This window comes from Peromyscus maniculatus, chromosome 1, assembly GCF_049852395.1.
Source record: "Peromyscus maniculatus bairdii isolate BWxNUB_F1_BW_parent chromosome 1, HU_Pman_BW_mat_3.1, whole genome shotgun sequence".
NCBI lineage: Eukaryota > Metazoa > Chordata > Mammalia > Rodentia > Cricetidae > Peromyscus > Peromyscus maniculatus.
Genome location: NC_134852.1, coordinates 56,126,216 through 56,152,498, shown reverse-complemented (window position 1 = coordinate 56,152,498; position 26,283 = coordinate 56,126,216). Strand labels below are relative to the sequence as shown.

General features: G+C 42.2%; 1 protein-coding gene across 2 annotated transcripts; it reads left to right on the top strand.

Annotated features, from left to right (window-relative positions):
- Positions 1-503: 503 nt before the first annotated feature.
- LOC143266939 (STAM-binding protein-like) lies at positions 504-25,707 on the top strand. 2 transcript variants are annotated; one of them, XM_076542993.1, is made up of 12 exons: positions 504-1,741; positions 3,241-3,428; positions 9,465-9,547; positions 10,495-10,706; positions 13,163-13,241; positions 13,498-13,590; positions 14,038-14,326; positions 16,856-16,980; positions 17,726-17,863; positions 20,938-21,050; positions 21,980-22,079; positions 24,165-25,707. In XM_076542993.1, the coding sequence occupies exons 1-12, from the start codon at positions 1,704-1,706 to the stop codon at positions 24,219-24,221; spliced, it is 1,515 nt and encodes a 504-aa protein (XP_076399108.1). In that variant the 5' UTR covers positions 504-1,703; the 3' UTR covers positions 24,222-25,707. The 2 variants fall into 2 exon arrangements, with proteins under 2 accessions (XP_076399108.1, XP_076399115.1); XM_076543000.1 differs by lacking the exons at positions 504-1,741; positions 3,241-3,428 and adding an exon at positions 5,917-6,432.
- The last annotated feature ends 576 nt before the right edge of the window (positions 25,708-26,283 follow it).

The window sequence follows — 26,283 nt, the reverse complement described above, 5'->3', positions numbered from 1 at the left end:
TTTTCCCTCTCTCCATTCTTCCCATTTCTTCTCTACCTCCCCTCCTATCTGGATCCACCTCTTGTCTCTTATTAGAAAACCAACAGGCATCCAAGGGATAATAATAAAATAAAGTATAATAAGATAAAACAAAACTAACACATTTAAATAGAAAAACATATAAAATAAACAGAAGGAAGAGAGTTCAAGTAAAGGCACAAGAACCAGATGCAGATGTAGATACCCACTTGTTCTCAAACTCAGGAATAACACAAAATACAAAACAGAAGTTGTATGCACCAAGGTCCTGTGGGGAAAAAGAGAGAAAAAAGATTTATAAATAAAATGAAGTTAAAATATGAAGTAAGATAAAGTTTATTTGTTTGTTTTTTTAAGAGGAAAAACACTGACATAACATTATGAGACAAGGAACCTCTAATGATGAGGCTGAACTCTTATTCTTTTGGCTATATATTGACGGGCATGCAGCCTACCCTTAGGAGCAGGGTATTTCCCCAGTGAGAATCTTTTTGATGCTGTGGGATATTGTTTTTGTACACTGATTTAATAAAATGCTGATTGGCCAAGAGCCAGGCAGGAAGTATAGGTGGGGCAAGTAGACGAGGAAAATTCTGGGAAGAAGAAGGGCTGAGTCAGGAGTCACCAGCCAGACACAGAGGAAGCAAGATGACAAGGCAAAACTGAGGAAAGGTACAAAGCCATGTGGCAAAACAAAAATAAGAATTATGGGTTAATTTAAGTGTAAGAGCTTGCCAGTAACAAGTCTGAGCTAACGGCCATACAGTTTGTAATTAATATAGGCCTCTGTGTGTTTACTTGTGTCTAACTGGCTGTGGACTGGGCGGGACACAGGAAAACTTCCAATTACAATTGGTGCCCAACATGGGACAAGATTTTCCACCTAAAACCTGAGAGAACTTAAGAGATTTTAAAATGGAGCTAAAAACAGCTTCATAGTTGTGTCTCAGGCAAGCCATGAGGTACAGCATGGCAGATTCCCACCAAGTTACACAGAGATGTCTCTAAGTCATGTAGTGCACTGTGTGGTAGATTTAGCTTTTGCTAGCACAGACAAAAAGAAGAGGTTTCTGGGCTACATGTTGCTTTGATAGAGGCACAGACCCACTGCTTCCCAGAGTCAGTGGACAGCCTGGTCTCAGAGTTGGTTGTGAATTATCTCCACCATGTTGAAAAGCTGAGATGGGTGGAGTCAGCAGCCAAGGCTGCAGCTTCAGTACTAACCACTGCAGTTTAAAGCAATAGATTCACAATAAGGCAGATTCAGATGTAATAAGACTTTAAATGGTTTACAGTGTATGTAAAAATGTATGTAGTCTTGGAAGAGAGAAGAAAATGAATATAAACAGGTATATAAAGAAAGAAGTGGTTTCACAAAATAAAGTCTTTAAAGAAACAGTAAAAGTAATACAAAAAATAAGCCAGGCAAAGATGGAAATCACAAACAGAGTCTAGATTATATTGTCTTTGGGATTTTTAACTGCAGAGAAACATTTGATTGTAAAAGCTGCTGAGTTAAATCAATGTGTATATTTTAAAGGTATCTTGATTTCAAAATTTATGTCTAATGATGTATTGCTTTGGAAAAGAGGTTCTGCTTTTGTTTCCACAGAAGATGAGAACCTGTGGATTGCTTCCAGGCTAATATGGTTTGATCAAGGAAGACGCCCCTGAGAGGTCTCCAGATGATGATCCAACATCCTGAACAGCTTCAAGGCAACAGGTTCAGAGAATACAGTGTCACAGACTATTCTAGTTAGAACTTGACCATAAATCTTAATTTTCTTAGGATCCTCATAAAACTACTAGCACCTCCTATGAGCAGGAAGTAGCCTAGAAAACTATGCCCACATTCCAAAAAAATGGATATTAGATGTTTGTTATTGTTTAGGTTGTTGATTACAAATGGTTATTGGTCATAGTCAATTTCTTTCTAAAATAAGAAAGGGGGTATGGTATAGAAATATAGGATATATATATGATAGGATGAAAGAGTAGATTGTTGTCTCTACTTTTAAAGAGCAACAACTTGTTTAAAAATGTTTTACATTTCTATGGATTTCAGTTTATTGATACAAATTTAATTTTGTTATACTCTATGCATAAACTAAACTCTTGTTTAAAGTATTTTGTTTGTGCAACTCATTTGAAATTATAGTATATAGTTGAGAAATACAGATTAGTAATTAGTCATCTATGATAATCAAATTTATAGTCATGTTAGTTAAGTTTTCTAGGTATACATAGATATACTTCACTTAGGTAGGTAATCTTCAAACACTTCAAAAACCTACATAATATGTCATTTAAAATATTTTAAGAAGTTTGACTTTCTGGACATTGAGACATGTCTGCTTCTGGCCACACCAATCTACTTCAAAGAAGATAATGGGCATTGAAGAAAATCATTATGGAGTTTGCTTTCTTTGTCACAAAAATTAACTGGGCAAAAAAAATCCTTTTGCATTGACTGACTGAATATATGTTGTATAAACTGGACATGCAGGACCCATAGGAAGATGACCACTGAAATTTACAAGGTGAGATGGTCCTTCAGGTTCCTGCTTTGCAGAAGAAACTGCCAGACACAGAGAGAAACAGGACACAGAGAGAAGCAACTAAGAAACTCTAGGCCTATAGTCTGAAGAAAGATGCCCCAATATTGCAGAGGAACTTTGAATGACTGTACAGGCAGGCAGCTGTCTCTGTCATTTCCAGAATTTTTAGAAGTTGCCTACAATGGTACTTCCTATTTACTTAGGTAATATATCTTTCTGAGGTCTTTGATATAGTTGAAGACTAGATATAATTTTCCTTGGCTATGATAAAAGATAAATTGGATATGAAACTTTAGACTCACAAATATAGGATAGATGATAGAATATTTTCTTTAATTTTGCCAAATACAAATAGACTAGATATTGTAACTGTAATTCTTTTTATTTATTTATTTTTATTTTTTATTTTATTTTACAATACCATTCAGTTCTACATATCAGCCACGGGTTCCCCTGTTCTCCCCCCTCCCACACTTTCCCCTTATCCCCAGCCCACCCCCAATTCCCACCTCCTCCAGGGCAAATCCTCCCCCGAGGACTGCGATCAACCTGGTAGACTCAGTACAGGCAGGTCCAGTCGTAACTGTAATTCTTGCTTGATAACTTTTCTATTATATGTAATTTTACTATGTTAAAATTAAAACTTTTCTTTTTGATTACACAGAGAAGGGGAAATGCGGTGGAATATTGCTCTTGTGCACTGGTTTAATAAAATGCTGATTGGCCTAGAACCAGGCAGAAATTATAGGTGGGGCAAGCAAATGAGGAGAATTCTGGGAGAAGGAAGGGCTGAGTCAGGAGTCACCAACCAGACACAGAGGAAGCAAGATGACATGGCAGAACTGAGAAAAGGTACCAAGCCACATGGCAAAACAAAAATAAGAATTATGGGTTAATTTAAGTGTAAGAGCTTGTCAGTGATAAGTCTGAGCTAATGGCCATAGAGTTCATAATTAATATAAGCCTCTGTGTATTTATTTGGATTTGAGTGGCTGCAGACCAGGTGGGACACAGGGAAGCCCCCAACTACACTTGGAGAAAACCAAATTTTCACTTGCAAGTAGTTATCAATTGGAAATAGCTTCCAGTTTATGGATAGCATTATGTGTCCAAATTTCTTTTCAGGTCTAGGACCCAATTTGGTGTAGACTCATGCAGGCCCTGTGCATGCTGCACAGTCCTTGTGAAATTCAATTGTGCCTCAATATTCTTGATCTAGAGAACCTGTACTCTTGGTTTTCTCCATCTATTCTGGGTCCCACACTCTATCTGCCTCCTCTTTCACAACAACCCCTGAGGTCTGAGGGGAAGGATTTGATAGAGACATCTGTTCTAGGCTAAGCATTCTAAGTTCTCTCATTTTCTGCATAGGGTAGAGCTCTGCACCTAAACCTATTGTCCACTGGGGAAAAGTCTTCTTGATGACTGAGCAGTTATCTATGAGTATGTCATAGATATGCCGTAGATATCTTTGAGTATGCCATACTCTGAGTATGTGAAATATCATTAGGAGGTTTTTCTTGCTATGTTTTGTTTCATTTGGAAAGGTGTTATTGGGTTTCATACTAGATCTCTGACCTTTCTAGTCTCAGATTCTTGCTTATCTAACCAGTGTCCAGTATGTGTTCTATATCATGGTGTGGGCCTTAAGTCCAATAAGATATTGGTTGTTTACTCCCACAAGATTTGTAGCACCATTGCACTAAGTATATTTTGTAGGCAGGACACCATTGTAGATCAAGGGGTTCATGGCTACGTTACTGTTTACGTTTCTCCTTTGGTGTTACTGTTTATGTTTCTCCTTTGGTAGAGTACCTCCCTGTACAAAAGATGCTAGACTATAGGTGTGAAGGCTGTATGTAGGCACCAGTTTGACTTCTCTATGTTCATGCTCAATGAATTGTTGGTGTTCTTTTTAACAGTTGAGGTCTTGCTGTCAGTTTGTGCATGACAACCTATAGCCCTGGCCATAACCTCAGTTATTTGGAGATTCACAAGAACCCCTTTGGCAGGCAGCTCAACTAGATATAACCCAATCCTGCTAATGAGAGCTTCATTTGGTGACAAGAGATGTCCAGTTGGAGCTCTGTTTCCCCAGTATTTGGTGATTTCATGTAGATCATCTTCACATATGTATATATTTTAGAAATCTTTTTCTCTGTCAGATTTCTATACTACCCATTCAGATGGCTCTTAGTTTTAGCTGTCTCTCTATGTATTTCCTCCCTTGTCCTCTTCCCTCCTCCTCTCCATGATCCTCCACTTCTAGTCCCCCCTTATCTATCCATAACTGTTCTATTTCCCTTTCCTAGAGAGATCTACCTGTGCTCAGTCCTTTACAAGAGACCTTTGTGGTTAAATGGATTTTTGCTTGGTTATGATTATGATAGCCTTAACAGCTAATATTTACATATAAACTAGTATATACCATATTTGTCTTTCTAGGTGTGGTATACTTCACTTAAGATGAGGTTTTTTTAATAAATATTTTTATTTTATAATTTAATTTTATTTATCAGCCATGATTCCTCTGTCCTCCCTCCTTTCACTCCCCAACATTCCCCCCTCCAATCCACCTCCCATCCCCACCTCCTCCAAAGCAAGGTCTCCCATGGTGAGTAAGCTCAGCCTGGTAGATTCAGTTGAGGCAGGTCCAGTCTCCTCCTCCCTGCACCAAGGCTAAGCAAAGTGTCTCAGCATAGGCCCTAGGTTCCAAAAAGCCGGCTGTTGCACTGACGACAGGTCCTGGTCCGACTGCCTGGGGGCTTCCTAAACAGTTCCAAGTTCATCAGCTGTCTCACTTATCCAGAGGGCCTGGTCCAGTTTCATGGGGGCTCCTCACAGTTTATGTGTTTCCACTAGTTTGGCTATTTATCCCTGTGCTTTATCCAATCATAGTCTCGATATCTTTTACTCATATAATCTCTCCTCTCTCTCACCAATTGGACTCCTGGAGCTCCACCTGTAGTAGTCTTGGCTGTGGTGGCTCTTCACAGCAGTAAAACAGTATCTATGATGCTCACCAAGGACATCATCTGTGCATAAAAATACATATTTATCTGTTGAAATATGAAAATCATGTGTCAATAATAAATGACTTTATTAATGACCACTTGTGCGAAACACGTGACATTCTTCCTGAACTAGGGGTCTAGGACTAGAAATTGTCATGTCTGGGTTGTGTGCTTTCAGCTGCCCAGATTGCAGCCATGTAGGGCTGCTCTAGTCTTCCTGCAGGTGTCCAACTGTCACTTTTTAAACATAGCTTCTGGGAATCCTATTGGCTTTCATCAGCTTTATGACATCATTCCTTCCTGAACCAATCAGCACCAGATAGAGTCTTGAGGTTGCCATGCGTGACCAACTGTAACTCAGTGCTGAGCATCTTTAATCCTGCACAGACGTGATTTTTTTTACTGCGAAACCTAACAACCCGATCTCTCACATCTTTATCCAGACCCTACTCCTGTTTTGTCCCCACCCCTTTACCCAGATCCTACTCCTGTTTTGTCCCCACCCCTTTACCCAGATCCTACTCCTGTTTTGTCCCCATCCCTTTACCCAGATCCTACTCCTGTTTTGTCCCCACCCCTTTACCCAGATCCTACTCCTGTTTTTGTCCCCATCCCTTTACCCAGATCCTACTCCTGTTTTGTCCCCATCCCTTTACCCAGATCCTACTCCTGTTTTGTCCCCACCCCTTTACCCAGACCCTACTCCTGTTTTGTCCCCATTCCTTTATCCATATCCTACTCCTGTTTTGTCCCCATCCCTTTACCCAGATCCTACTCCTGTTTTGTCCCCATCCCTTTACCCAGATCCTACTCCTGTTCTGTTCCTGACTTGAAGATGTCAGGTAGGAAAAGAAACTTTACTGTTTATTTAATTGGGCAGTTCACTAAAATGGGAAGCATCAAAACAATGTGGAATAAAGGGGAAAGTGCTGAACAACAGGTTGGTGCCCTATCGTGGTCTTGGCTCTGACATTTCCTAGGGTTGAGATTTGGACAGAGTATTTCCTCATCCTCTCACTGAATGATCCTTCACCTTCCTTGGTGAGATAACAGGCTGGCAGGGCTCAGGGATCTCTGAGATGTTGAGTCTTTAGGAGCAATACACAGAGAAGAAAGTCAGAGTTTCTGGGACTGTTTCAGCTGAAGCAGAGAGAGATCTGGGTATGTAATGAGGAGAACCGAGGGCCAAGATACTTCCCTTTACACAGTTTTCCACAATGATAGTTCATAGTTGGTGCTGGTCAACATTAGTGGTGAAATATGAGGGGACTCGAGAATGTATCTGGCAGTGTTCCATTAGCAGCTGAGATTAGCTGACCTTTTCTGGCTAGGCAGATGTCCCTCCCTCTTCTGTGGCTGCACATGTGTCTTCCCTGAAGCAGTGGGGGAGAGGAAAGTCTGCTTTCCCTGCTAAAGCAGCACTGTTTGTTACAGTGAATGACAGTGTTCTCTATCTCTGTGCTCTCTCTGGCACCTGCACACTGGGACAATGTCAGGCACCTTCCTGATAATAAAGGTCCTCACCCATGTTTGGTACAGTTTACAGATAGCTGTACAACCCTGGCCCACACTCCACACAAACTCCTAAAGTGTTTAGTCAGATCATGGTGCCATACCCCTGTAATCTCAGCCCTTGGAAGACAGAGGCAGGAGAATCAAGGAGACCATGCCAGTCTCTAGCTGCACAGTGACTTGGGTGTTAAAGACCATTCCTGAAGAAATAAAGTAAAACCAATGGAGTTTTAAAAATTAGCATTCCCAATGTTTGGAGTCTTTGATCTAGTTAAAAGTGAACTAGAGATGAGGAAGAATCACAGGGCAGGGAGGCTGAAGCTATTGGAAGAGCACTTTGGGGCTTTTTACAAAAAGAACAGGCCACCTGGACCTGGAGACAGTCAAGAAAATAGAAAAATGCAGTGGTGGGGGAGAAAATAGAATGGAGGAAGGAGTGAGCATGGAACTTGGAGGTGTTAACCATGGTAACATAGGATTTATGGGACTGAATGCTGAAGGGAGCCAAAAGACTTCATTGAATCATAAATTTCTCTGGTGATTGAGTAATTTGCTTAGCACAGGGCAAACAGAGATGGATTTAGTGAACATGTAGTTTAGTAGACCAGGAAGTCAACTGAGGCTGGGAAAATGTGTGACTAGGAGGGCCAGCGTATCAGGAAAGATACCTTTTGTGTTTGTTTTTTCTTGGCTGATTTCTTGAATACTGGTGATGCTCAACAATTATGAAAATGAACTGAGTGGTAGTGCACGCCTTTAATCCCAGCACTTGGGAGGTAGAGGCAGGTGGATCTCTGTGAGTTTGAGTCCAGCCTGCTCTACAGAGCAAGATTCAGGACAGGCTCCAAAACTACACAGAGAAACCCTGTCTTTAAAGAAAAAATATGAAAATGAGCATGCTATAGATACATCGTAACAATTCTGAGCTGAGTGTCTGGGCTCATGAGTGAAATCTCAGCACCTAGGTGGCTGAAGCTGGAGGATTGATGCCGGTTGTTGGCAAATTTAGGATAAATGGTAACTCTCAAGCCAGCTTCAGTCACAAAGAAAATTATTCCTGAAAAAAAAAAGAAAATAGAATTCTTTCTGCACACACTGCTAGCTCGGTTAGAAAGGATTGAGAGACAGTACTGGGTCCTTTATTTCTCTGACCTCTGGAGAACACATGAATTGTCGAATGTGAGGCGGAGCCTATGCACCTTCAGGATCAGCTTTCAAATTGAAGCTGCTTCTCATCTTCACAGTCATTGTCTTCACTACACGACAGACTTGCAGATCATAAGGAATCATAGAACTACAAAGAAAAGATAGGAACCAACTATCTGCTCCTCTAATTTATTTGCTCTTTTTTTCCAAGAAGTCTTTGACTAGGGTACCAGTGTAGATTTATGACATCACTCTTCCTCTTAGCAAATCAATATCTGAATGGTCTTACTGTCCTTATGATGCTGACAAACAATTTTCCCCAGTGTCCAGTATCTCTGATCCTGGACATGTGGGTTTTCTGTTTCTGAATCCAGACAGTGTTTTTGTTATCTGATTCTTATAACTGTGTTCCTATTATTTTCCCAACAATGTCTGGTAAGGAAAGAAATTGAAACGTTTCTTTCATTCAATTTTCACATACATTTTGAGAAGTCCAGACAGTGTGGAATCATGGGTAGAATATTGAACTAGAAGCTGGTGTCCTGACTAGAATCTTACCCCTGATATATGTGGGGTTATGATTTTGGACAGAGCATTTTCTCTCTCACTAAATGGATCTTTACATTCCACAGTGGAATCTGACAGACTGGGCTCTGAACTCACTGAGGTGCAGCTATAGGTTCACTTCTCTCTTGCCCATGTATAGAATCTGCTCTTCTTCTTCTTCTTCTTCTTCTTCTTCTTCTTCTTCTTCTTCTTCTTCTTCTTCTTCTTCTTCTTCTTCTTCTTCTTTTCCTTCAATTTCATGAGACCACTTCTTAAAAGCATCTCCCCATAGGACCTGCAATATTTTAGTTGTTTCTGAGATTCTCTGCTCTCTCAGATTCATCCTCTGCTTCCCTATCTCCAATCTGACCCTCCTTGGGTCTCTCAGACAACTTAGAGCTGCTCCATGGGCCTGTGGATGCCAGAAGCCCCTGCCATCTTGAATTGATCTCCTTTGAAAACTCTTAAAAATTTATTTAATCCTAGTTTTTAAGTTAAAATAGAATTCAGGTTGTGACTACTATCTCAGGTAGGAAATTGCAGGATTAAAGCCTGTATCTCCATGGCCATTGTGGTCAGTGAGTTGGTAATATGTAAATTAACATAAACTAACATTGATTATTGGAGAAGCAAAGTAGCTCCTTTCCTAACTACTTGTATCTGGTAACAGGTGATATTCTCAAACCCTGGCTCACAGACCATCAGAGCTGTCCAGGTATTAAAGGACCTTTCATTGCTGGAGCTCCGAAGGAGGTAAGTCTCATTGCTGCTGAAGAGAGAGGTCAATTGTATGCAATCATATGGAGGAAATGTAAAAGCCTGGTGCCCTTTTCTGTGTTTAAACTAGTGAACCTCACTTTTTTTTCTCCCTGGTGGACATGTCTTACATCAGAAGTGTGATCACAGAAAGCAAGTCAATACTGTGAGCAGTTTGTCTCTAGAATTCATTATACTTCTGCTCTCAAAGACACAGACTCCGTAGAAAAGGTTCAAGAAGGGCTTGTGCAATGCTGTGGTCCCCGGAGCTCACAGTTCCCAAAGGGTTTTTTTCTTCTTCCGTGATTCTGAGCCTTAGTTCTTGAAATCCTTAAATAGCAGGAACTGAGTTTTCCTTGGCCATTGTCTCACAAAGGCTCTTGAAGACTTGAGTATCATAGATACTAATTAAATCACTTTGGGCACCCCATCACAAATCCTTTTGCTTCCAGCTGATATTACATTGTGGAAGGTATGAGTAGAGTTTCCTCCAAGCTTGGGTGCTCTCTATTGCCTTGGTAACATCAGAAGAAGCCCGCGTGGTAACTGCTGGGTTTATGCTTAAGCACAATCCTCTGATGTGTACACAACCACTCACAGCTACGTATGTCTTCTAGTGCAAATCTCAACAAAGAGGTGGTAGGTAAGGTCTGTTCCTTAAGTTAAATGCTACCCAAGAGCTCCTTCACATTGTTTTCAAAGGACACAGACATCCCTATTTCCAACTCTTTACTACTGTAGTAAGAGGATCCTAGGCTGGGTTTGTTCATACATTTATTGAGCTGAATCACCAATGTGGTGTTTTATTTTACATTAGGGAGATGTGTGTGTGTGTGTGTGTGTGTGTGCGCGCGCGCGTGCACATGTCTATGTGTTCTAGACTGCTAGAATGGCAGGATGGCAGGAGATGCATTTTAGTGTTCCCCATCTTCTCTTTTTCTTAGGTCAGGAGCACCATCCGCAGACATAAAGATGTCACTCTCCTGACCCAAGAGCAGTTCCAACTTTTAAGCTCTCTTGAGCAGAATATTTACATCAATAATAAAATTCCCTGGAAATCTTACCTTGAGCTGAAGACCTATCAGCTAAAAGCAGAAGACCTGCTAAATGAAGGCCTCACAGAGGAAGCGCTTGTGATGTATCACAAATTTTCAACGTGAGAACCTGCATTTTCCACTTCCTTTCCCATGACTGATCCCTCACTCATCCTGTCATCCTCTTCATGCTTCCTACCCTTGCTGACCTTATGGAACTTGTCAAAGTCATCTTTTAATCAGATTTCTGGCAGATCTCACATGTGCTTTTCCTTACTGTTCAAAGACATGAGGACCAAAGTTGGTGGTATCACATATAAGGGATTTCATGAGTAGGAGAGTTCTTAAGCTTGTGCCCACATGGCCCAGCTTTTAGACAAAAGAGTTGACAGGTGGATAGGATGTGTCTGCATTGGTGAGTGTTTTGACTGCTTTATCTCTACCTAGGCAGCCAGTCGTAGGCTTATTTGCTGTGTGTGGCAGAGCCAGATTCCTCTTCTCTACATCCTGTAGCCTATTGATTGGTATAGGAAAGAGGTCAGCCTTTCCTGTAGCTACACAGCCACCAGAGGACTGGGCTGTGGACCACCTAGTGTTGGAGTGGCTCAGCAGAGTCCCTGAGCTGTTCACCATACTTGGGTTGGCAGAATAAGATTGCAGAGCTGTCCCCAGGGAATGACTCCTATAGTCTCAATGACAAGAACATTGTGTGTTTGAGGAAAGGTAAGGGTAAATGTCTCACCAGTCATAACTAGCCCTGAGATCACCAGAGTAGGTCAGCTCAGGCACTCTCTTGACCATTTCCAGTAGTCTATAGTGGAGGAATCTTTGTGGATTTCTGGGATCTCTCTAGCATTCTGCTTCTTCCTATTCCCACAGGGTCTATTTATCATGGTATCTCTTTACTTGTTCTCACACTGTGTTCTTGGTCCAGCTGGGACCTCCTGCTCCCCTAACCTCTCTTTCCCTTGACCCTTGCCCTCCATTCCCCCCCCACACACACACACTCCAGTTTGTTCATGTAGATCTCATCCATTTCTCTGTTGTTGGGTGATCCCTGTGTCTTTCTTAAGGTCCTCTTTAGTAGGTAGCCTCCCTGGAGTTGTGAGTTGCAGTCTGGTTATCCTTTGCTTTATATCTAGTATCCACTTATGAGTGAATACATACCATGTTTGTCTTTCTGAGTCTGAGTTACCTCACTCAGGATGATGTTTTCTAGTTCTATCCATTTGCCTGCAAGCCTCATGATGTCATTGTTTTTCTCTGTTGAGTAATACTCCATTATGTATATGTACCACATTTTATTTATCCACACTTCAGTTGAAAGGCATCTAGGTTTTTTTCCAGGTTCTGGCTATTACAAATAATTCTGCTATGAACATAGTTGAGTATGTGTCCTTGTGGTATGATTGAGGATTCCTTGGGTATATGCCCAAGAGTGGTATGGCTGGGTCTTGAGGGAGGTTGATTCCCAATTTTCTAAGAAAGCGCCATATTGATTTCCAAAGTGGTTGTACCAGCATTCCCACCAGCAGTGTAGGAGTGTTCCCCTTGCTCTACATCCTCTCCAACATAAGCTGTCTTCAGTGTTTTTGATCATAGCCATTCTGACAGGTGTAAGGTAGTATCTCAGAGTCATTTTGATTTGCATTTCCCTGATGATTAAGAATTTTGAACAATAACTTAAATGTCTTTCAGCCATTTGAGCTTCTTCTTTTGAGAATTCTCTGTTTAGCACTATAGCCCATTTTTTAATTGGACTCTTGGTTATTTTGATGCCTAATTTCTTGAGTTCTTTATTTGTTCTTGATATCAGCCCTCTGTCAGATGTGAGGTTGGTGAAGATCTTTTCCCATTCTGTAGGCTGTTATTTTGTCTTGTTGTCCATGTCCTTTGCCCTACAAAAGCTTCTCAGTTTCAAGAGGTCCCATTGATTGTTTCTCAGTGTCTGTGCTACTGGTGTTGTATTTAGGATGTGACCTCCAGTGCCAATATGTTCAAGACTACTTCCTACTTTCTTCTTTTAGGTTCAGAGTAACTGGATATATGTTGAGGTCTTTGATCCACTTTGACTTAAGTTTTGTGCACGGTTGACAGATATGGATCTATTTGCAGTCTTCTACATGTTGACATTCAGTTATGCCAACACCATTTGTTGAAGATGCTTTCTTTTTTTCCCCATTGTACAGTTTTTGCTTCTTTGTTGAAAATCAAATGTTCATAAGTGTGTGGATTAATGTCAGGGTCTTCAGTTTAGTTCCATGGTCCACATGTCTGTTTTTATGCCACTATCAAGCTGTTTTTATTATTGTAGCTCTATAGTAGATCTTGAAGTCAGGGATTGTGATGCCTCCAGAGGTTGTTTTATACTTCTTGATAGCTGATGTTTGTTGAATGTACCAGTAGATAGAAGAGTGAGGATCTTTCTCTCTCCTGGCACTGGAGGATAAGGGGATGTGGGATTTCAGGGTGTGCTTTTACTCAGTCCAGGAACTTCTCAAACCCTGAATTTCATCAGGGCCTCATTTGATACTTGGAACTTTTTGTACATTTTAGTCACTCTGCTCTATTCCTTTAGACTCTTTGTGGAGAAACTCACAAAAGACCCACAATATCGGAAGTGTCTTTCAGCTCGAATAAGATCCAAAATCAACAAGGTAAGTCTTCATTGTCTATGGGACTGATCTAAAATCTCCATAACAGCAGTGAACTACTTAGAGAAAAGCAACAGATCATGACCCTGGGTAGGAGGGGAGCTGATTCTGCCTCAGCATAGCAGTACAGAGGAGAGGGATGGCAGGAAATGGGGTTCAAGTCATGCATGAGATACTGCTGCCTCTCCCCACTTGTTTTCTTATTCTCTTTTCTGACATTAGAACTGTTCAAATTTTCCATTTCTGTTTTGTATTGCAGACTATAAATAACGTTGTTGATAAAGCTGAGAACCTAAAATTCACATTCCGAAGACGACATCCTAAGGAGGGTGAAGGCTACCTGGCAGATAAGGTCAGTGTGTGAGCATGGAGGAAGGAGGATTGTGTGTCATTTGGTCAGCCTGTGTTCTGGGATTGTGTTGTGTTGTTTCAGTGAGTCTATGATCTAATGGATAGGCCCCATACTCACTTGAACACACATGCACTTTATCCAGACAAGCCAACACACATACATACATACACACACACACACACACACACACACACACACACACACACACACACACACAAAGTGCAGTAGGGCACTGAGAATATTGAGACTTCATTGTTACTGAAGATGGCTTTACAGGAACTGACTAAGGTGGTGGTAGCTGTTCTCCATAGACCTGGTGCTCCATGGGCCCTATGCTGAGATGTCAGACCTAAACACACCTACCTACACTTTTTTCATCTCTTTGCTGGTAAGGCTTTTTCTTCTGGCATTTGAAGACGTAACTTAAATCTGTTTTTCTTTCTGTAGAAGAAAAGAAGAGCAGAAGATGCAAAAATCAAGGCATTTGGGGAGGATAAAAAAAATCATGAGAAAAACTTCCCAAACTTCCCCAAATTCAGTGCTCTTCTGCACAGATTTGTGCGTCGTGGAAAGGTGGGGCCCAGCCTGAAATCAACAACAAAGGCTGAAGAACATTCAAGAGGAAGCACACCTGGGAAACAAGTGTTGTGTGGCCCACAGGGAGTGTTTGAGGAGATAACACCCATCACTAGAGCAGACACTCCCTGTGGGGAGTCTAAAATGATGAGAAGCCCAGGTGAGTCACCACAGGTCCATGACTTGGAAATGACTTGTGTATAAGTGTTTCCCATTGCCTCTGGGTCAGCCACACAAAACAGACTCCAGCTCTCCAGTAAAGTAAGGCAGTGCTGGTGCACAGGTGTCTGAGGTCTAGAGCACTGAGCGACAGAGAATGTTCCTTCCCCTTGTCCACGTCCTCAGCCGTTTGCTTCCACGGATCCACTTTGCTGTGGTAACAGAACCTCGTGTGATGAGTGTTGTCCCATTCCTTCCTGCCATCTGTCTTGTCAAAATAACCTTTAACGTAGTTTACCCAGTCAAGTTTCCTCAAAACTTGTTTGAATTCAGATCTTCATCTTTTCTGAGCTCTGTAGAGATTTGAAGAAGCACATTAAGAAAATACTGAATCATCTTCCATCATAAGGAATGTGCTGTGCATTGTTACTTTATGAAAGTTGGACTCTTAGATAATCTTAGGACATAATGGAGAGATGTGAGGGCAACAGAATTTTGGGTGCATGAGATTATGTTTTCAGCATTTGGTAGACTCTCACAGGAAATCCTCAATTAGGGCCAGGGAGATGATGACTCTGTGGGTGAAGCACTAGCAGTGACAGGGTCAGAACCTGAGATGGAATCTCCAGAAAGCACGTGACAATGGGGTGTGTTGGCCACCTGTACATTCAAGGTTCTCTTCAGGTGAGGTGGGACAGGGAGACAGGAGAAGACCTGGTTTCTCACAGCACAGCTAGCTGGGCAGACACAGAAGCACAGAAGAGATTCTGTTGGACCAAAGGGGCCAGGGAAGATCAGCACTCCAGGCAGTCAGGTCACATCTGCAGATGTGCTGAAGCACCTGTGCATCCTTGCTCACATATCAGCGTGCACATTCTGACAAACGAACACATATCATGGACTTGTGCAAACACACTCACAATTCATACATAAAGGTTTTTAATGGGAAATTCACAAATATAGCAGAAAAATGTTCTCAAATATTCAGCTAATTTGTTTCATTTTTTATTTTTTAATTTTAATTTTTATAATTTGGCTTAAAACCTGAATAGGCCTGACTTGAGATCCTGCCACCTCAGCAAGCAAATGCTGAAATTCCAAGTGTGCATCACCAAGGCTGGCTTTTCAGATGTTTCTAAAGTATTGGTTGATTCTTGTCTTGCCTTGGAAGAGTCAAAATCTCTTCTTGAATGAGGAGGAGCTGCAAGCCAAATTGCAATGCTCTGTCTCAGTTAAGCACAGGCGAGTCAGCCTTTTCCAGCTGTGAGCCTGTGCAGTCAGCAATTCACACATTTCCAGATGCAAGTGAGAGTCTAACTTTGCAAGCCCTGAGCCTGTGCACTCAGCAATCCACACATTTCTAGATGCAAATAAGAGAGTCTACCTTTGCAAGCCCTGAGCCTGTGCACTCAGCAATCCACACATTTCTAGATGCAAATAAGAGAGTCTACCTTTGCAAGCCCTGAGCCTGTGCACTCAGCAATCCACACATTTCCAGATGCAAATAAGAAGCCTTTCCCAGCTGTGAGCTTGTGTACTCAACAATCTACACATCTGTATAATATAATGAAGAAGCAGGGGTAAGCTGCTCAGTTCCTATTGGACTGTAAAAACAACCAGGAAAGGGATGACTGGTTCCAGCTAAGTGGAGCCATCTGTCCTTGGGACTTTGATGGGCTAAGTGTACCATCTTCACTCACATTTGGATTTGAGGCTGCAACTTCTCTAGGTGGTATGTGCCACGGGTGATCCTGTAGTTCCAGGGTCTCAAGGGTTTCCTCCATCCCTACGACATGCCCTATTAGTGACAGTCTGTGATGGTATGACCTTGAGAAAATCTGTGTATGCTTTCATGCAACTGCAACCTCTTGAAATCTGGTGGGGTTTCTTGTGGCCTCACAGCTCTTGGGGGAAATGGTCTACATGACTGAGCATGCTCACAACAGGCTTTCTTCAAGTGGAAATACTGTAAAATACTTGTAGTTTGTCTCAGCCTAAGTCTGAAAGGTACAGACTATGGAAGCCACTTTCATGAGACTCAGTCTCAAGACCCATGAGGACCCAGGGAATCGTTAAGTCCAGACCTGAGAGTCCAGTGGCCAGCAGACCTGGAGATCCAAACCACAGATAAAGAAGACATGTCTGTCCCAGGAGGGACTCAGCAGAAGTTTACATTTCTCTGTCTGTTTGTCCTGTTTAGTCTCCATGTTACCCACCAGAGTTGAGAGGGCCCTTTCCCCACTGAGTCTGTGAACCTACACAGAAATTTCTTTGCAACCAACTCATGGTCACACCCAGAAATATGTTCTTCCATCCACTGACAGTAAAGACCATGCTCACAACTACCACTCAGCTGTGGCCAGAGCTTGGAGAAGAAACTCCCTGCCTATTTTGTGGTTCCATCATGGGGAGGGGGGCTGCTAGAGAGAATACCAATGACTTTGTGTTTTTCCTCCAGGCTACCAGACTGAGTTCTGCTCAGGGACACCAGGCCCTGTAACCTCAGACTTCTTTCTCCTTTCCATTGCAGTTCTGAACTCCAAAGGCCTCCACCCTGTGATTCTTCCAGAGGATTTATGGGAGCAGTTCCTGCTTTCTGCAAAGAACAATACCCAAAAAGGAATAGAAACATGTGGAGTCTTATGCGGGATACTGGTAAAGATATGAAGACTCCTTGATCTGAGACCGTTTCTTCCCCCTTGGCTTCCCATGACTCCCAGAAAACATATCCAGGGGCTGTGTCCATACATATCACTCCACAGAAGGAGCCATGGATGACAAGTCCTGGCCACCTGGAATTTGATGATTTTGCAACTGGTTGCTTTTCAGAGTCCCTTGAAATTGAACAATTTGCTTCAGTGCTATAGTTACAAATTTTCACTCTAGTGGTGGCTAATGCCTGTAACCCCAGTCATTGGCAAACTGAGACTGGAGGCTTCCTATAAGTTTAAACCTGGTTCACACACAGAGTGAGTCACTGAAGTAAAAGCAGGCAAGCTGCCATGTAGAATGTCTGGTGTGAGGCATGGAGACAGGCATATTGACTAATTCTAAAAGGAGGAGGATTCAATTCCTTTTGTAGTCTGGTCTGATCACCTACTCTGTGGTAAGCCTTGGAATATAAATAAAACACTTCAAGACCCTCAGTCAGATCTATTGGCTGCTACAGGGAAGACCCTAGTCCCAGGATGTGCTAGGAGGGACATGTCAGGTTCATCTTATCCTCTGTGCCTTCATACAGTACCCAGCAAAGCACTGGAGCAGTGTTTCAGGTGGAGAAACACTGAGGTGAGGGAGAAGCATGAGAGTCATTCACTGAGGTGGGCTTTACTTACTTGTGTTATGAGAGAGTGGGATTGACAGTGCCAGGGAATTATAACAAGTTGTTTTCTCTTGTCAGGTAAAGGAAGAATATCAAGTTACACACATCATAATTCCTATGCAGAATGGAGAGCCTGACTATTGTTACACTGTGAACGAGGAGGAACTCATTTTTGTTCAAGAGGAGCTGGGGCTTCTCACCTTAGGTTGGATTCATGTAAGCACACTCACCTCCCTGTGGCAGGGTCCTTTTCTAAGCACACTGCCTATTTCTTTCTCATCACAGAATCAATCCTTTCCAGATCATCTTTCTCTGAGCACAAGCAGTCACTAGTGTTCCATCCTTGAGTCAAAGGCACATTTCCTGGTGTATTTCCAGCTCTTCTAATTTTATCTCTTACACAAAGCAGTTCTTCAAAGTTCCAATACCTTGTGAATAGATGAATAATGGTAGCTTCCCTAGGATGTATGAGAACATGGTGTAGAGACCATGTCCCTAAAAGCTCTATATAAAAACTGGACATATTTTAATGTCAAGATAATTCATTCTAATGATTGCATTTTGTCTTTATGGAGAAGAACTTGCTTTGTGCACACCAAAAGAGCACCTGCACACAAGATTTTCAAGTAGTTGGCCATGCTGTGTAGGCTTGTGGTGATCTTGAAGGAAATATAGTTCCTTCCCTAGAGAGTTCTTCCGAATGAATCTCTCATTTTCATGGCTTCATACTCACAGAACATGCAGTTTCTCTTAGAATGGGACAGGTATAAGCCGCAATCAGTTGGCTATTTCTAGGTTTTTCGAGACCACCAGTACTTTTGTACTCATAGCTTGGGAAGTGCTGATATGTGAGGCAGTCTCCTGTATCTTCATGCTTCAGTTGCATAAATTCTTAATGCTTTGCCTAACAATAATATACCATGGGAGATGGAAATTTGTCCTTTGGTGCCTGGAGATCATACAGAAAATGAGCACCAATTTCGATGAGGCAGAGTCCATTCTATTCTTTAGGAGATAAATATAGGGCACTGTGGGTTTCATGGAAAGAGGAGTCTCACTCGAGGTGACTTATAATGACTTACAAAGAAGCCCAAGGAGAGTTCCATGGGGAAGGGTTCTTGCATCGGTGAGCAGTCCTGTCCATTGGGATTTGTGGTTGATATTAGAAAAGGATGTCAGATTTGTGTTGACATGACCCTTCAGAACCATGCACTCCATTGTCGGGTGTGGGAAGAAAGAACAGACCTGCTTTTGAGTAAAGGGAGAACTCCCTGGGTGTTTTGGGCAGAACAATGACACGATCAAAGCCAGGCTCAGAAGGTAAAGTGAAGGAGTTGCAAGGCTGGTAACAGCGGGGAGGTCAGTTAACGTTTGGGGCCTGCTCACTTCCAATGATGATGAGAGGGTGATGACCATGTGCACAGGAATGTGGGGTTTCAGAGATCCAGGGGCTGAGGAATAGGGGTTGTCAAGTCTGTGATAGGGCAGGCTTGGAGTTGGACCCATGGGGATGGCATAAGCATGAGTGGGGCATCTAGAGGAAGACAGACTTTGGAAGTGGGGTTCAGTCCTACCTTGGGGAATTTAAGGCACTTGTGAGATATCACATCTGTGGGACCTTGGCTGGAAGTTGGAAGGAGGTTTTGGGAAGCCAAGTGAAGGCAGGGGAGGAAACTGTGACTTCTGAATGGAGCTGGCCCAGAAAACCTGGTAAATAAGGAGTGTTGACAGCAAGAGAAATGATTGGCTGACAGCTGAGGAGGAGATCTAATGAGGAGAGCAGGAACCCAGTGGGGGATGACAGAGACACAAGGCTGCAGGAGAAATGGTTATGGGGTTCACAGAAGACACACAGCGGGGACAGTGGGGTAATGAGTTCAGCATGTGACCCAAGGACAGACTCCAGCAGAAGAGGATCCAGATCTCATGCTGGAGCTGGAGCTCTTTGAGGATGTTGGCTAATGACTTTTAGGCCTTGGTGGGCAGAGACTGCAAGGTTTAAAGAAGCCATGGAAAGCTTGGTGTACTGGCAGTTCTGGAAGCCTAGCCTTCAGGAAGGTGGGCTTGCTGGATGGTGACTTTGGCACCAACCTGTGCTACACAGCCAGACTGTGACATGAAAACAATGTCATTTGATGAATTTATGGCTATTGTGGAGTTTGTCAGGACTGTCATATTGAGGATCACATCTATCTAGGCCAAGATTCTAGGGGAAAGGGAGAGAGATGAGGCTGCTTTTTGCAGAGTTGGGTTAACAGAGTATGGACATGTACAAGAACTGGGAAATGGTTTCATCATGGTTTTGTCTAGTTGTTTTTTGTTTCCTTCATTTTAGTTTTTTCTTTGACTTTTAGTTTTACAAGTGCTTGATATTTTAAAATATAGCTTACTTGTAGTGTACATGTATGAACACCATAGTTTAATGACTCCTTGAGGAAACAGGAATTTGCAGAGAGCCTGGTCCAGATTTCCAAATTCCTTCCTCTGAGATTGATCTTCCTCTTGCTCTAACCATCTCTATTTTGATCTCTATAGAGTTAATCTAAGTGTGCCCCCTCCATGCTATCAGTACTTCATATCTGCTTATGTCCTGAAATGCAATGGATAGATACGTGACTTTTACATCCGGCTTTCTTGGCCTAACATCTGCAAGGTTCCTCCCCATTCTGGCATGCAGTTGTTTGATGTGTGTTTACACCTGGTGAGCAAGTAAAAGAGGGAAGGGAAGAGAAGGAAAGAGGGGAAAGATAATGTGACAGTAGTGTTTACAGTACCACACCCGAAGGGCAGAAGGGCCTCCTCTTCACATAGGGAGAAATCACATAGGGAGGTCTCAGAGGCAGGATTGAAGGCAGGGAGCTTAAGACCCTGAGAGATTGCTGAACTGATGTTTGAAATGGTCATGGGAACTCTGGGTGAAGATGGAATCAGAGTCTGCTGTTAGCAGGAGGGAAGCAGAGGTAAGTTAGATGCTGAAGGACAAAACTTGGAATGGTTACTCTTTAGGCAGTCAGTATAACTAGGCATGGATGAATAAAGGGATCTTGTCCTCAGGGAGGAACCAGCTTAGAAGTAATTTGGAGAGCTTCAACTTATATGGAACTTTATGGATCAGGAAGACAAAAGAGATAATTCCTTCTTCCTTCTCCACCTAGCAGACTGGAGTGTTTTCCCGGCATGATTTTGGCATTCATGGTGGGAACCAGTTGTTGAAGCTCCTCAGGACTGCTTTCCTTTGTGGATCAGGCATGGGGCTCACTGGGAATTCTTGGCTTCTTTTGTCTTCTCAGACCCATCCAACCCAGACAGCCTTCTTGTCGAGTGTGGATTTACACACTCATTATTGTTACCAGAAGATGTTGCCGGAATCCATTGCAGTGGTGTGTGCACCCAAATATAAACAGTGAGTATGTAGGATTCAGGTCTGGAAGGTACAAGAGCAAAATGCTCCATGGCTCAGAACACTGTGAAAGTGAAGTAATATTCAGAGTGTCTTAAGTGATTGCTATGAAAGCCTCCCTTTAAGGTGCACATTCTCATTAACATGAGCTGCTCTTAAAAGATGTGCTGACACCACTGCTGGTTCCATCCTCCAGAAGTGACCTCAAGAGCCAGAGGTTAAAGAAATTCCACACTGGACACTGCATACGAGTGTCATCTCTTCTCATTCCCAATGTCATGTTAATCTGAGTTCCTCAGCAGAGCTAATGTTGGGAAAGCAATGAATCATCTTGTTTTCTTTTGTAATAAGTTTTTGTACCCTGGATTTTGTCTCACAGGGGCTATTGGACCCTGGTTTCAGTACACCCCCAACTTGCTCCTCACAATGATTGTCCTAACAGACCTACCTTTTTGTTTGATTCTTATTCTTTCTCATTTCTACTGTTGAGTTCCTTTGCATCATTAGGCCAAGAAAGGGATCCAGAGATAGTGAGACAGAGAGGGCCATACACATACAGGGGTAAGAAGAAGGGAAGGAAGGAGCAGGAGGACAAGAAAAGGATGAAGAGGAGAAGAAAGAGAGGGGAGGGAGGGTGATTGAGACTATGACAAAGACAAGGTCTAACAGGACAAAGACGGTGATGACTAGGATAGGAGGAGGAGTTCCACATGGTCTATGAGGGAGGAAGAATTGTGCAGAGGAGAGACAGGAGGAGAGGAGGGGAGAAGGAGAGAGAGGAGAAGGAGCGAGGTTATAGAAAGGAGAGAGGAAGAGGAGGAAAAGAAAGGAAAAGAAGGGGGACAAGAGGAGAGAAAGATGGAGAGGAGAGAGAAGAAGGAGACTTCTTGGGGGGATATTTGCTTGACTGATTTTACTATTTCTCATTTCAGAGTCGGAATTTTTACACTAACATCTTATGGATTAAAAGAAATATCGTTGTGCCCCCAAAGAGGATTCCATCCTCATAAGCAGGACTCAGCTCTCTTCTGTGTATGTATCTGTGTACAAGAAATCAAGGCCATATTCCCAGCCAGGACATAGAGCTGATATGGTTGAACATCCTTTTGATCCTCACGGAAGGTCAACCTCATCACTCTCCTTTGTAGGAATCCATAATAACCGTGTATCTAGGAAGCAGAGGGCTGTGGATATCGGTTTCTCATATTTGCAACCTGGTCATTTACTGTCTTTGAGGGTGCTGGCCATCTGGACCATTTTTCCTGATAACTGGGGATACTAATATTATGTACTTTACAGGCTGTTGATAGGATAAAGGAAGAGGGACTGGGGTGGACTTAGGGATAGAGTGTGTCCTCAGCATACTTGATGCCCTGGATTCCATGCCCAGTAACATGGAGGAAAGAAATAACCAACAAAATATGGAATCCATTAGCTTATTCAAGGTTTATTAGTTATTAATTTCTTCTTCATCAATGTCAGTTACTAGGTTTCAGTGGATGATAAGAATGCCAAGGAAAAAGCCATGTAAGATAGATAAATTAAGCACATTTCATTCTGAAGTTTTGTGCTCACCTGCCTACGGAGGTATTTTTTTTCTCCCAGTTTGTATCTGTGATAACAACACTTAGTTTGATCAGGCCTCAGGGCCTCAGATCAGCCTCAGATCAATGAGATTCTGGCACTTTACTTCACATTAGCCTGGACTTTTTCATCCACTTTGATTCAGAAGAAATGCAGCAACATAGTGAAAAGACCAGAACCCATTCCTATAAAATATATGAGTGAGGGATACAGCCACAGAGATTGAAGGAAGGCTAAGATACTGAGATCAGAGTGCTAATTCCAAGTGGTAGAACTCTGTGTGTGCTTTCTATGTATCATAATAAATGCATGTATGTATTTATATATAGTTTGCATTATACTAACAGTAAAATAAGACCTAATGAAACTTCAGCTTTCTTTAAAAAATATATGTAGATATATATTTCATTATTTTTATTTCTTTAACTTCCTTGTGTAGTCTTTTAAAAGTAGACCCTGTTTTGACTTTAATTCTCTTTCCATTTGGATTTGCACATGAGTTTAGTGCCTGTGTGGTTAGAAGAAGTTGGCAGATGCCCTTGATGTGGAGTCAAGTCATTGCTTACTGCCCACTTCCCTGCAAGAGCAGTGGGTGTTGTTAAACAGTGTACCATACTCCAGTCCCTGTTTTCTAGTCTCATGGATCAAGCCAGGTTTTCAGTTGACTGTGGGGAAGATCTTTCTAAAAAAGATCTGTTAAAAAACACATAGCTCTATCTTAGAAGATAAAATGATTAGGTGCTAGGATGTTGAAAGATGTTGCACAATTAAAAAAAAATGTCTAAAACACCAGTTCTCAAGTTCCCAGTTGGCAAGATCTCCTCCAAACCTAACCATGGTGAAGCACATCTGTAGCACCAGCACTTGGGTAGCTGCTGCAGGAGATCACAAGTTTGAGGCCAGCTGAGGCTACATAGCCAGGCTTTCAGATTGATAAATCCTTATGACTTTGTATGCCACCTGTGAGTATCTCCTTGAGGACTATTAGGTCACCTTTACCATCTGATTGACATCATGACTCCAATACTGCACTGAACTTCCTGGTCCCTTTTAATAAAGGAATGTTTCACAAGTGACTCTGGAAAATAGATGCAAAGATACACGGGGAGACACTGACTCCAACCATGTGGAGAACTTGGTGGGAATGTTGGGTGTCAGATCTTTTGACATTGCTTCTATTGACTTCAGGATTTCAGTGCTAGGATGAGAACTATGTAACTTCAGTGAGCTTCTCAAATCAGAGGTTTATTGCTGGGGATGAATTTCGGTTGGGAGAGTGCTCCTCTTTCAAGCACCAGGCTCTGGACTCATTTCCCAGCACTATTGAAATCTGCCATGGTGGTGTTTGCCTATAATCCAGCACTTTGGAGCTAGTAGCAGGAGGGTAATTTCAGGATCTCTCTGGCATACCTAGGTTATGTGTTCTAGCCTGGGTCACATGAAGCTCTCTTTTGGTATAATATAAAAGGTATATGCTGTTTCAAAACAGGAGTTATTCATGCCTTAACCACATTTCCTTTTCTCCAATTGCAGGACTGCAGTCATGTCACCATCCAAAACAGCCGGGTGACTGTCACAGATTTGCGATGAGTTAAATCCCATACACCTACATCAGTGGGAGTGTGTGTGTGTGTGTGTATTTTGTGTATATGTGAGTGAATGTAGGATGGTGTATGTGTATATGTATATGTGTTCTACCTATGTTGTGTATGTTACATCTGTTTCATGTATGTTACATCTTTGTCATGTGTGTACAACAGTGTATATGAATGGCACACTGTACTCATTCACAGAGCCCAGAGGAAGACACTGATGTGTGCTCTATTAATGAATTAGAATAGTCATTCATAATGACTAGAAATTGATTTTATTATATCGTTTGCTTGTTATTAGGTTTAGATGATATTTTCTGGCCAGGATCCAGTATAGGTGTAAGGGCCCAATGCACACACTTGCTGGCTTGCCTCACCTGCCTCAGGGAGCCTAGAGGACAGGTTGTAATGCCAACACTCACTAACCAACTGAAGGATGAAGGTCTCCATTGATCCCAGACATCAGTCTATATGTCTCACTTTGCTTGGAGGCTTCTTTGACAGACAAACGACTTTTTGAAGATATAAAGCACAGAACTTGAAACTAACTGATAGACATAATTTAAAGAGAAATTTCTGACTCAGATGAGTCTTATTGCTTTTTGAGTAGTGGCTGTATGCCATGATGAGGCTTAAAAACAATGTACAATTTCACATAGAATTTGGAGTTCCTGATGCAGACTACATGGTGTCTCCCTGGGTGAGATGTTGCACTATAGTCTGGCACATGGAAACTGGGAAAAAATGCCAGAGTTTAAAAGAGAATATTCTATTAATGGGGATTCTCTGCTGGGCTACAAGAAGAATCTTTGGGCATCACATGTTAGGCCTAAACTCTTTATTCATTGATCTTTTGACTTTTGGTGATGAGTGATTTTGAAGCTCCAGGGCATCTCGTAAGGAATAAGGACCTCTGGAACAAAGTGGACCACCTCACAAGCCTAGAAAGGCAAGAGAAGATGAGTGCAGCTCTGTGGACTGTGTCATAGTTGTCTAATGTAAAACAGCACCAGGTAGCCCTCCTCCCCTCCTCATAGATGATCCAGTCTGACAACCATGTTGCCCTGAAGACCGTCTTCCTGAGTGACCACTCTGGCTAGGAAACACAGCACAATACAACTCTGAAGGATGTTTGGACAAGAGAGAGAAGTCTACTCACCTAAAAAGCTTGTTTTGAAGTATGTAAAGTTCCCTAGCTGTGATGAACTCACCACTGAGGCTAATGCTTACAGCAAACTGCAAACAAAAATGTTGTCCTGCACAAGGGATGCCTGGACAAATTCACTGCCAGTGACAGACTGGCTAAAGCAGCTCACCATGAACTGTGCTCGGGCGCACATTCTCTGCTCATGTTGGCCCTGTCTAGAAATTCCATAAATTTCACAGAAACTTGCATTTTCTTTATATAAGTGTATTTTGAAACAGATTTGTAGTTTCTTAAAATTGCTATTTAGTTCTATAATTAAAGTTGAGTTTTGTGTCAAGCTCTTGAGTCTTCCTTCTGATCAGGAGTCACATAATCATGTTAAGTGAGAGGTGTGATTGCCAGCTAATAGGATTAGTAGATACTGGCGGGCAACCTTGTCCTAGTTGATTATTTCTCCTTTATTTCCTTTTTCCTTTTTCTTTCTTATTTACTGTGACTGTATCTCAGTGTGAAGCAATCTCTAGTCTGAAATTCACCTTATAGTCCAGGCTGACCTGGAACTTACAAAAACTCACCTACTTCTGCTTCCCGAGGGTTGGGATTAAACATTTCATTGCTGTGGTTTTACATTTTATCATTTGACATTGTCCTGTATGTCTATAATCGATCTTGATCATACTTAGTCCTCCCCTCCCTCAGCCACACTCCTCCAACCCCATCTGAAACCCCTATTGTAAACGTGCCAGGTTTGGGGTCAAGGGTCTTGTTGTATGAAGCCTAGTTGCCTGCCCCATTTCCCATTTGAACAACCCACTGAGTTTAATCAGGGTCTCTTGCATGTGCACGTTTGTGAGGTTCTATTGAATCATGGCCAACTTCCCATTCTTTACACCCCCAAAGAAAAATGACTCCT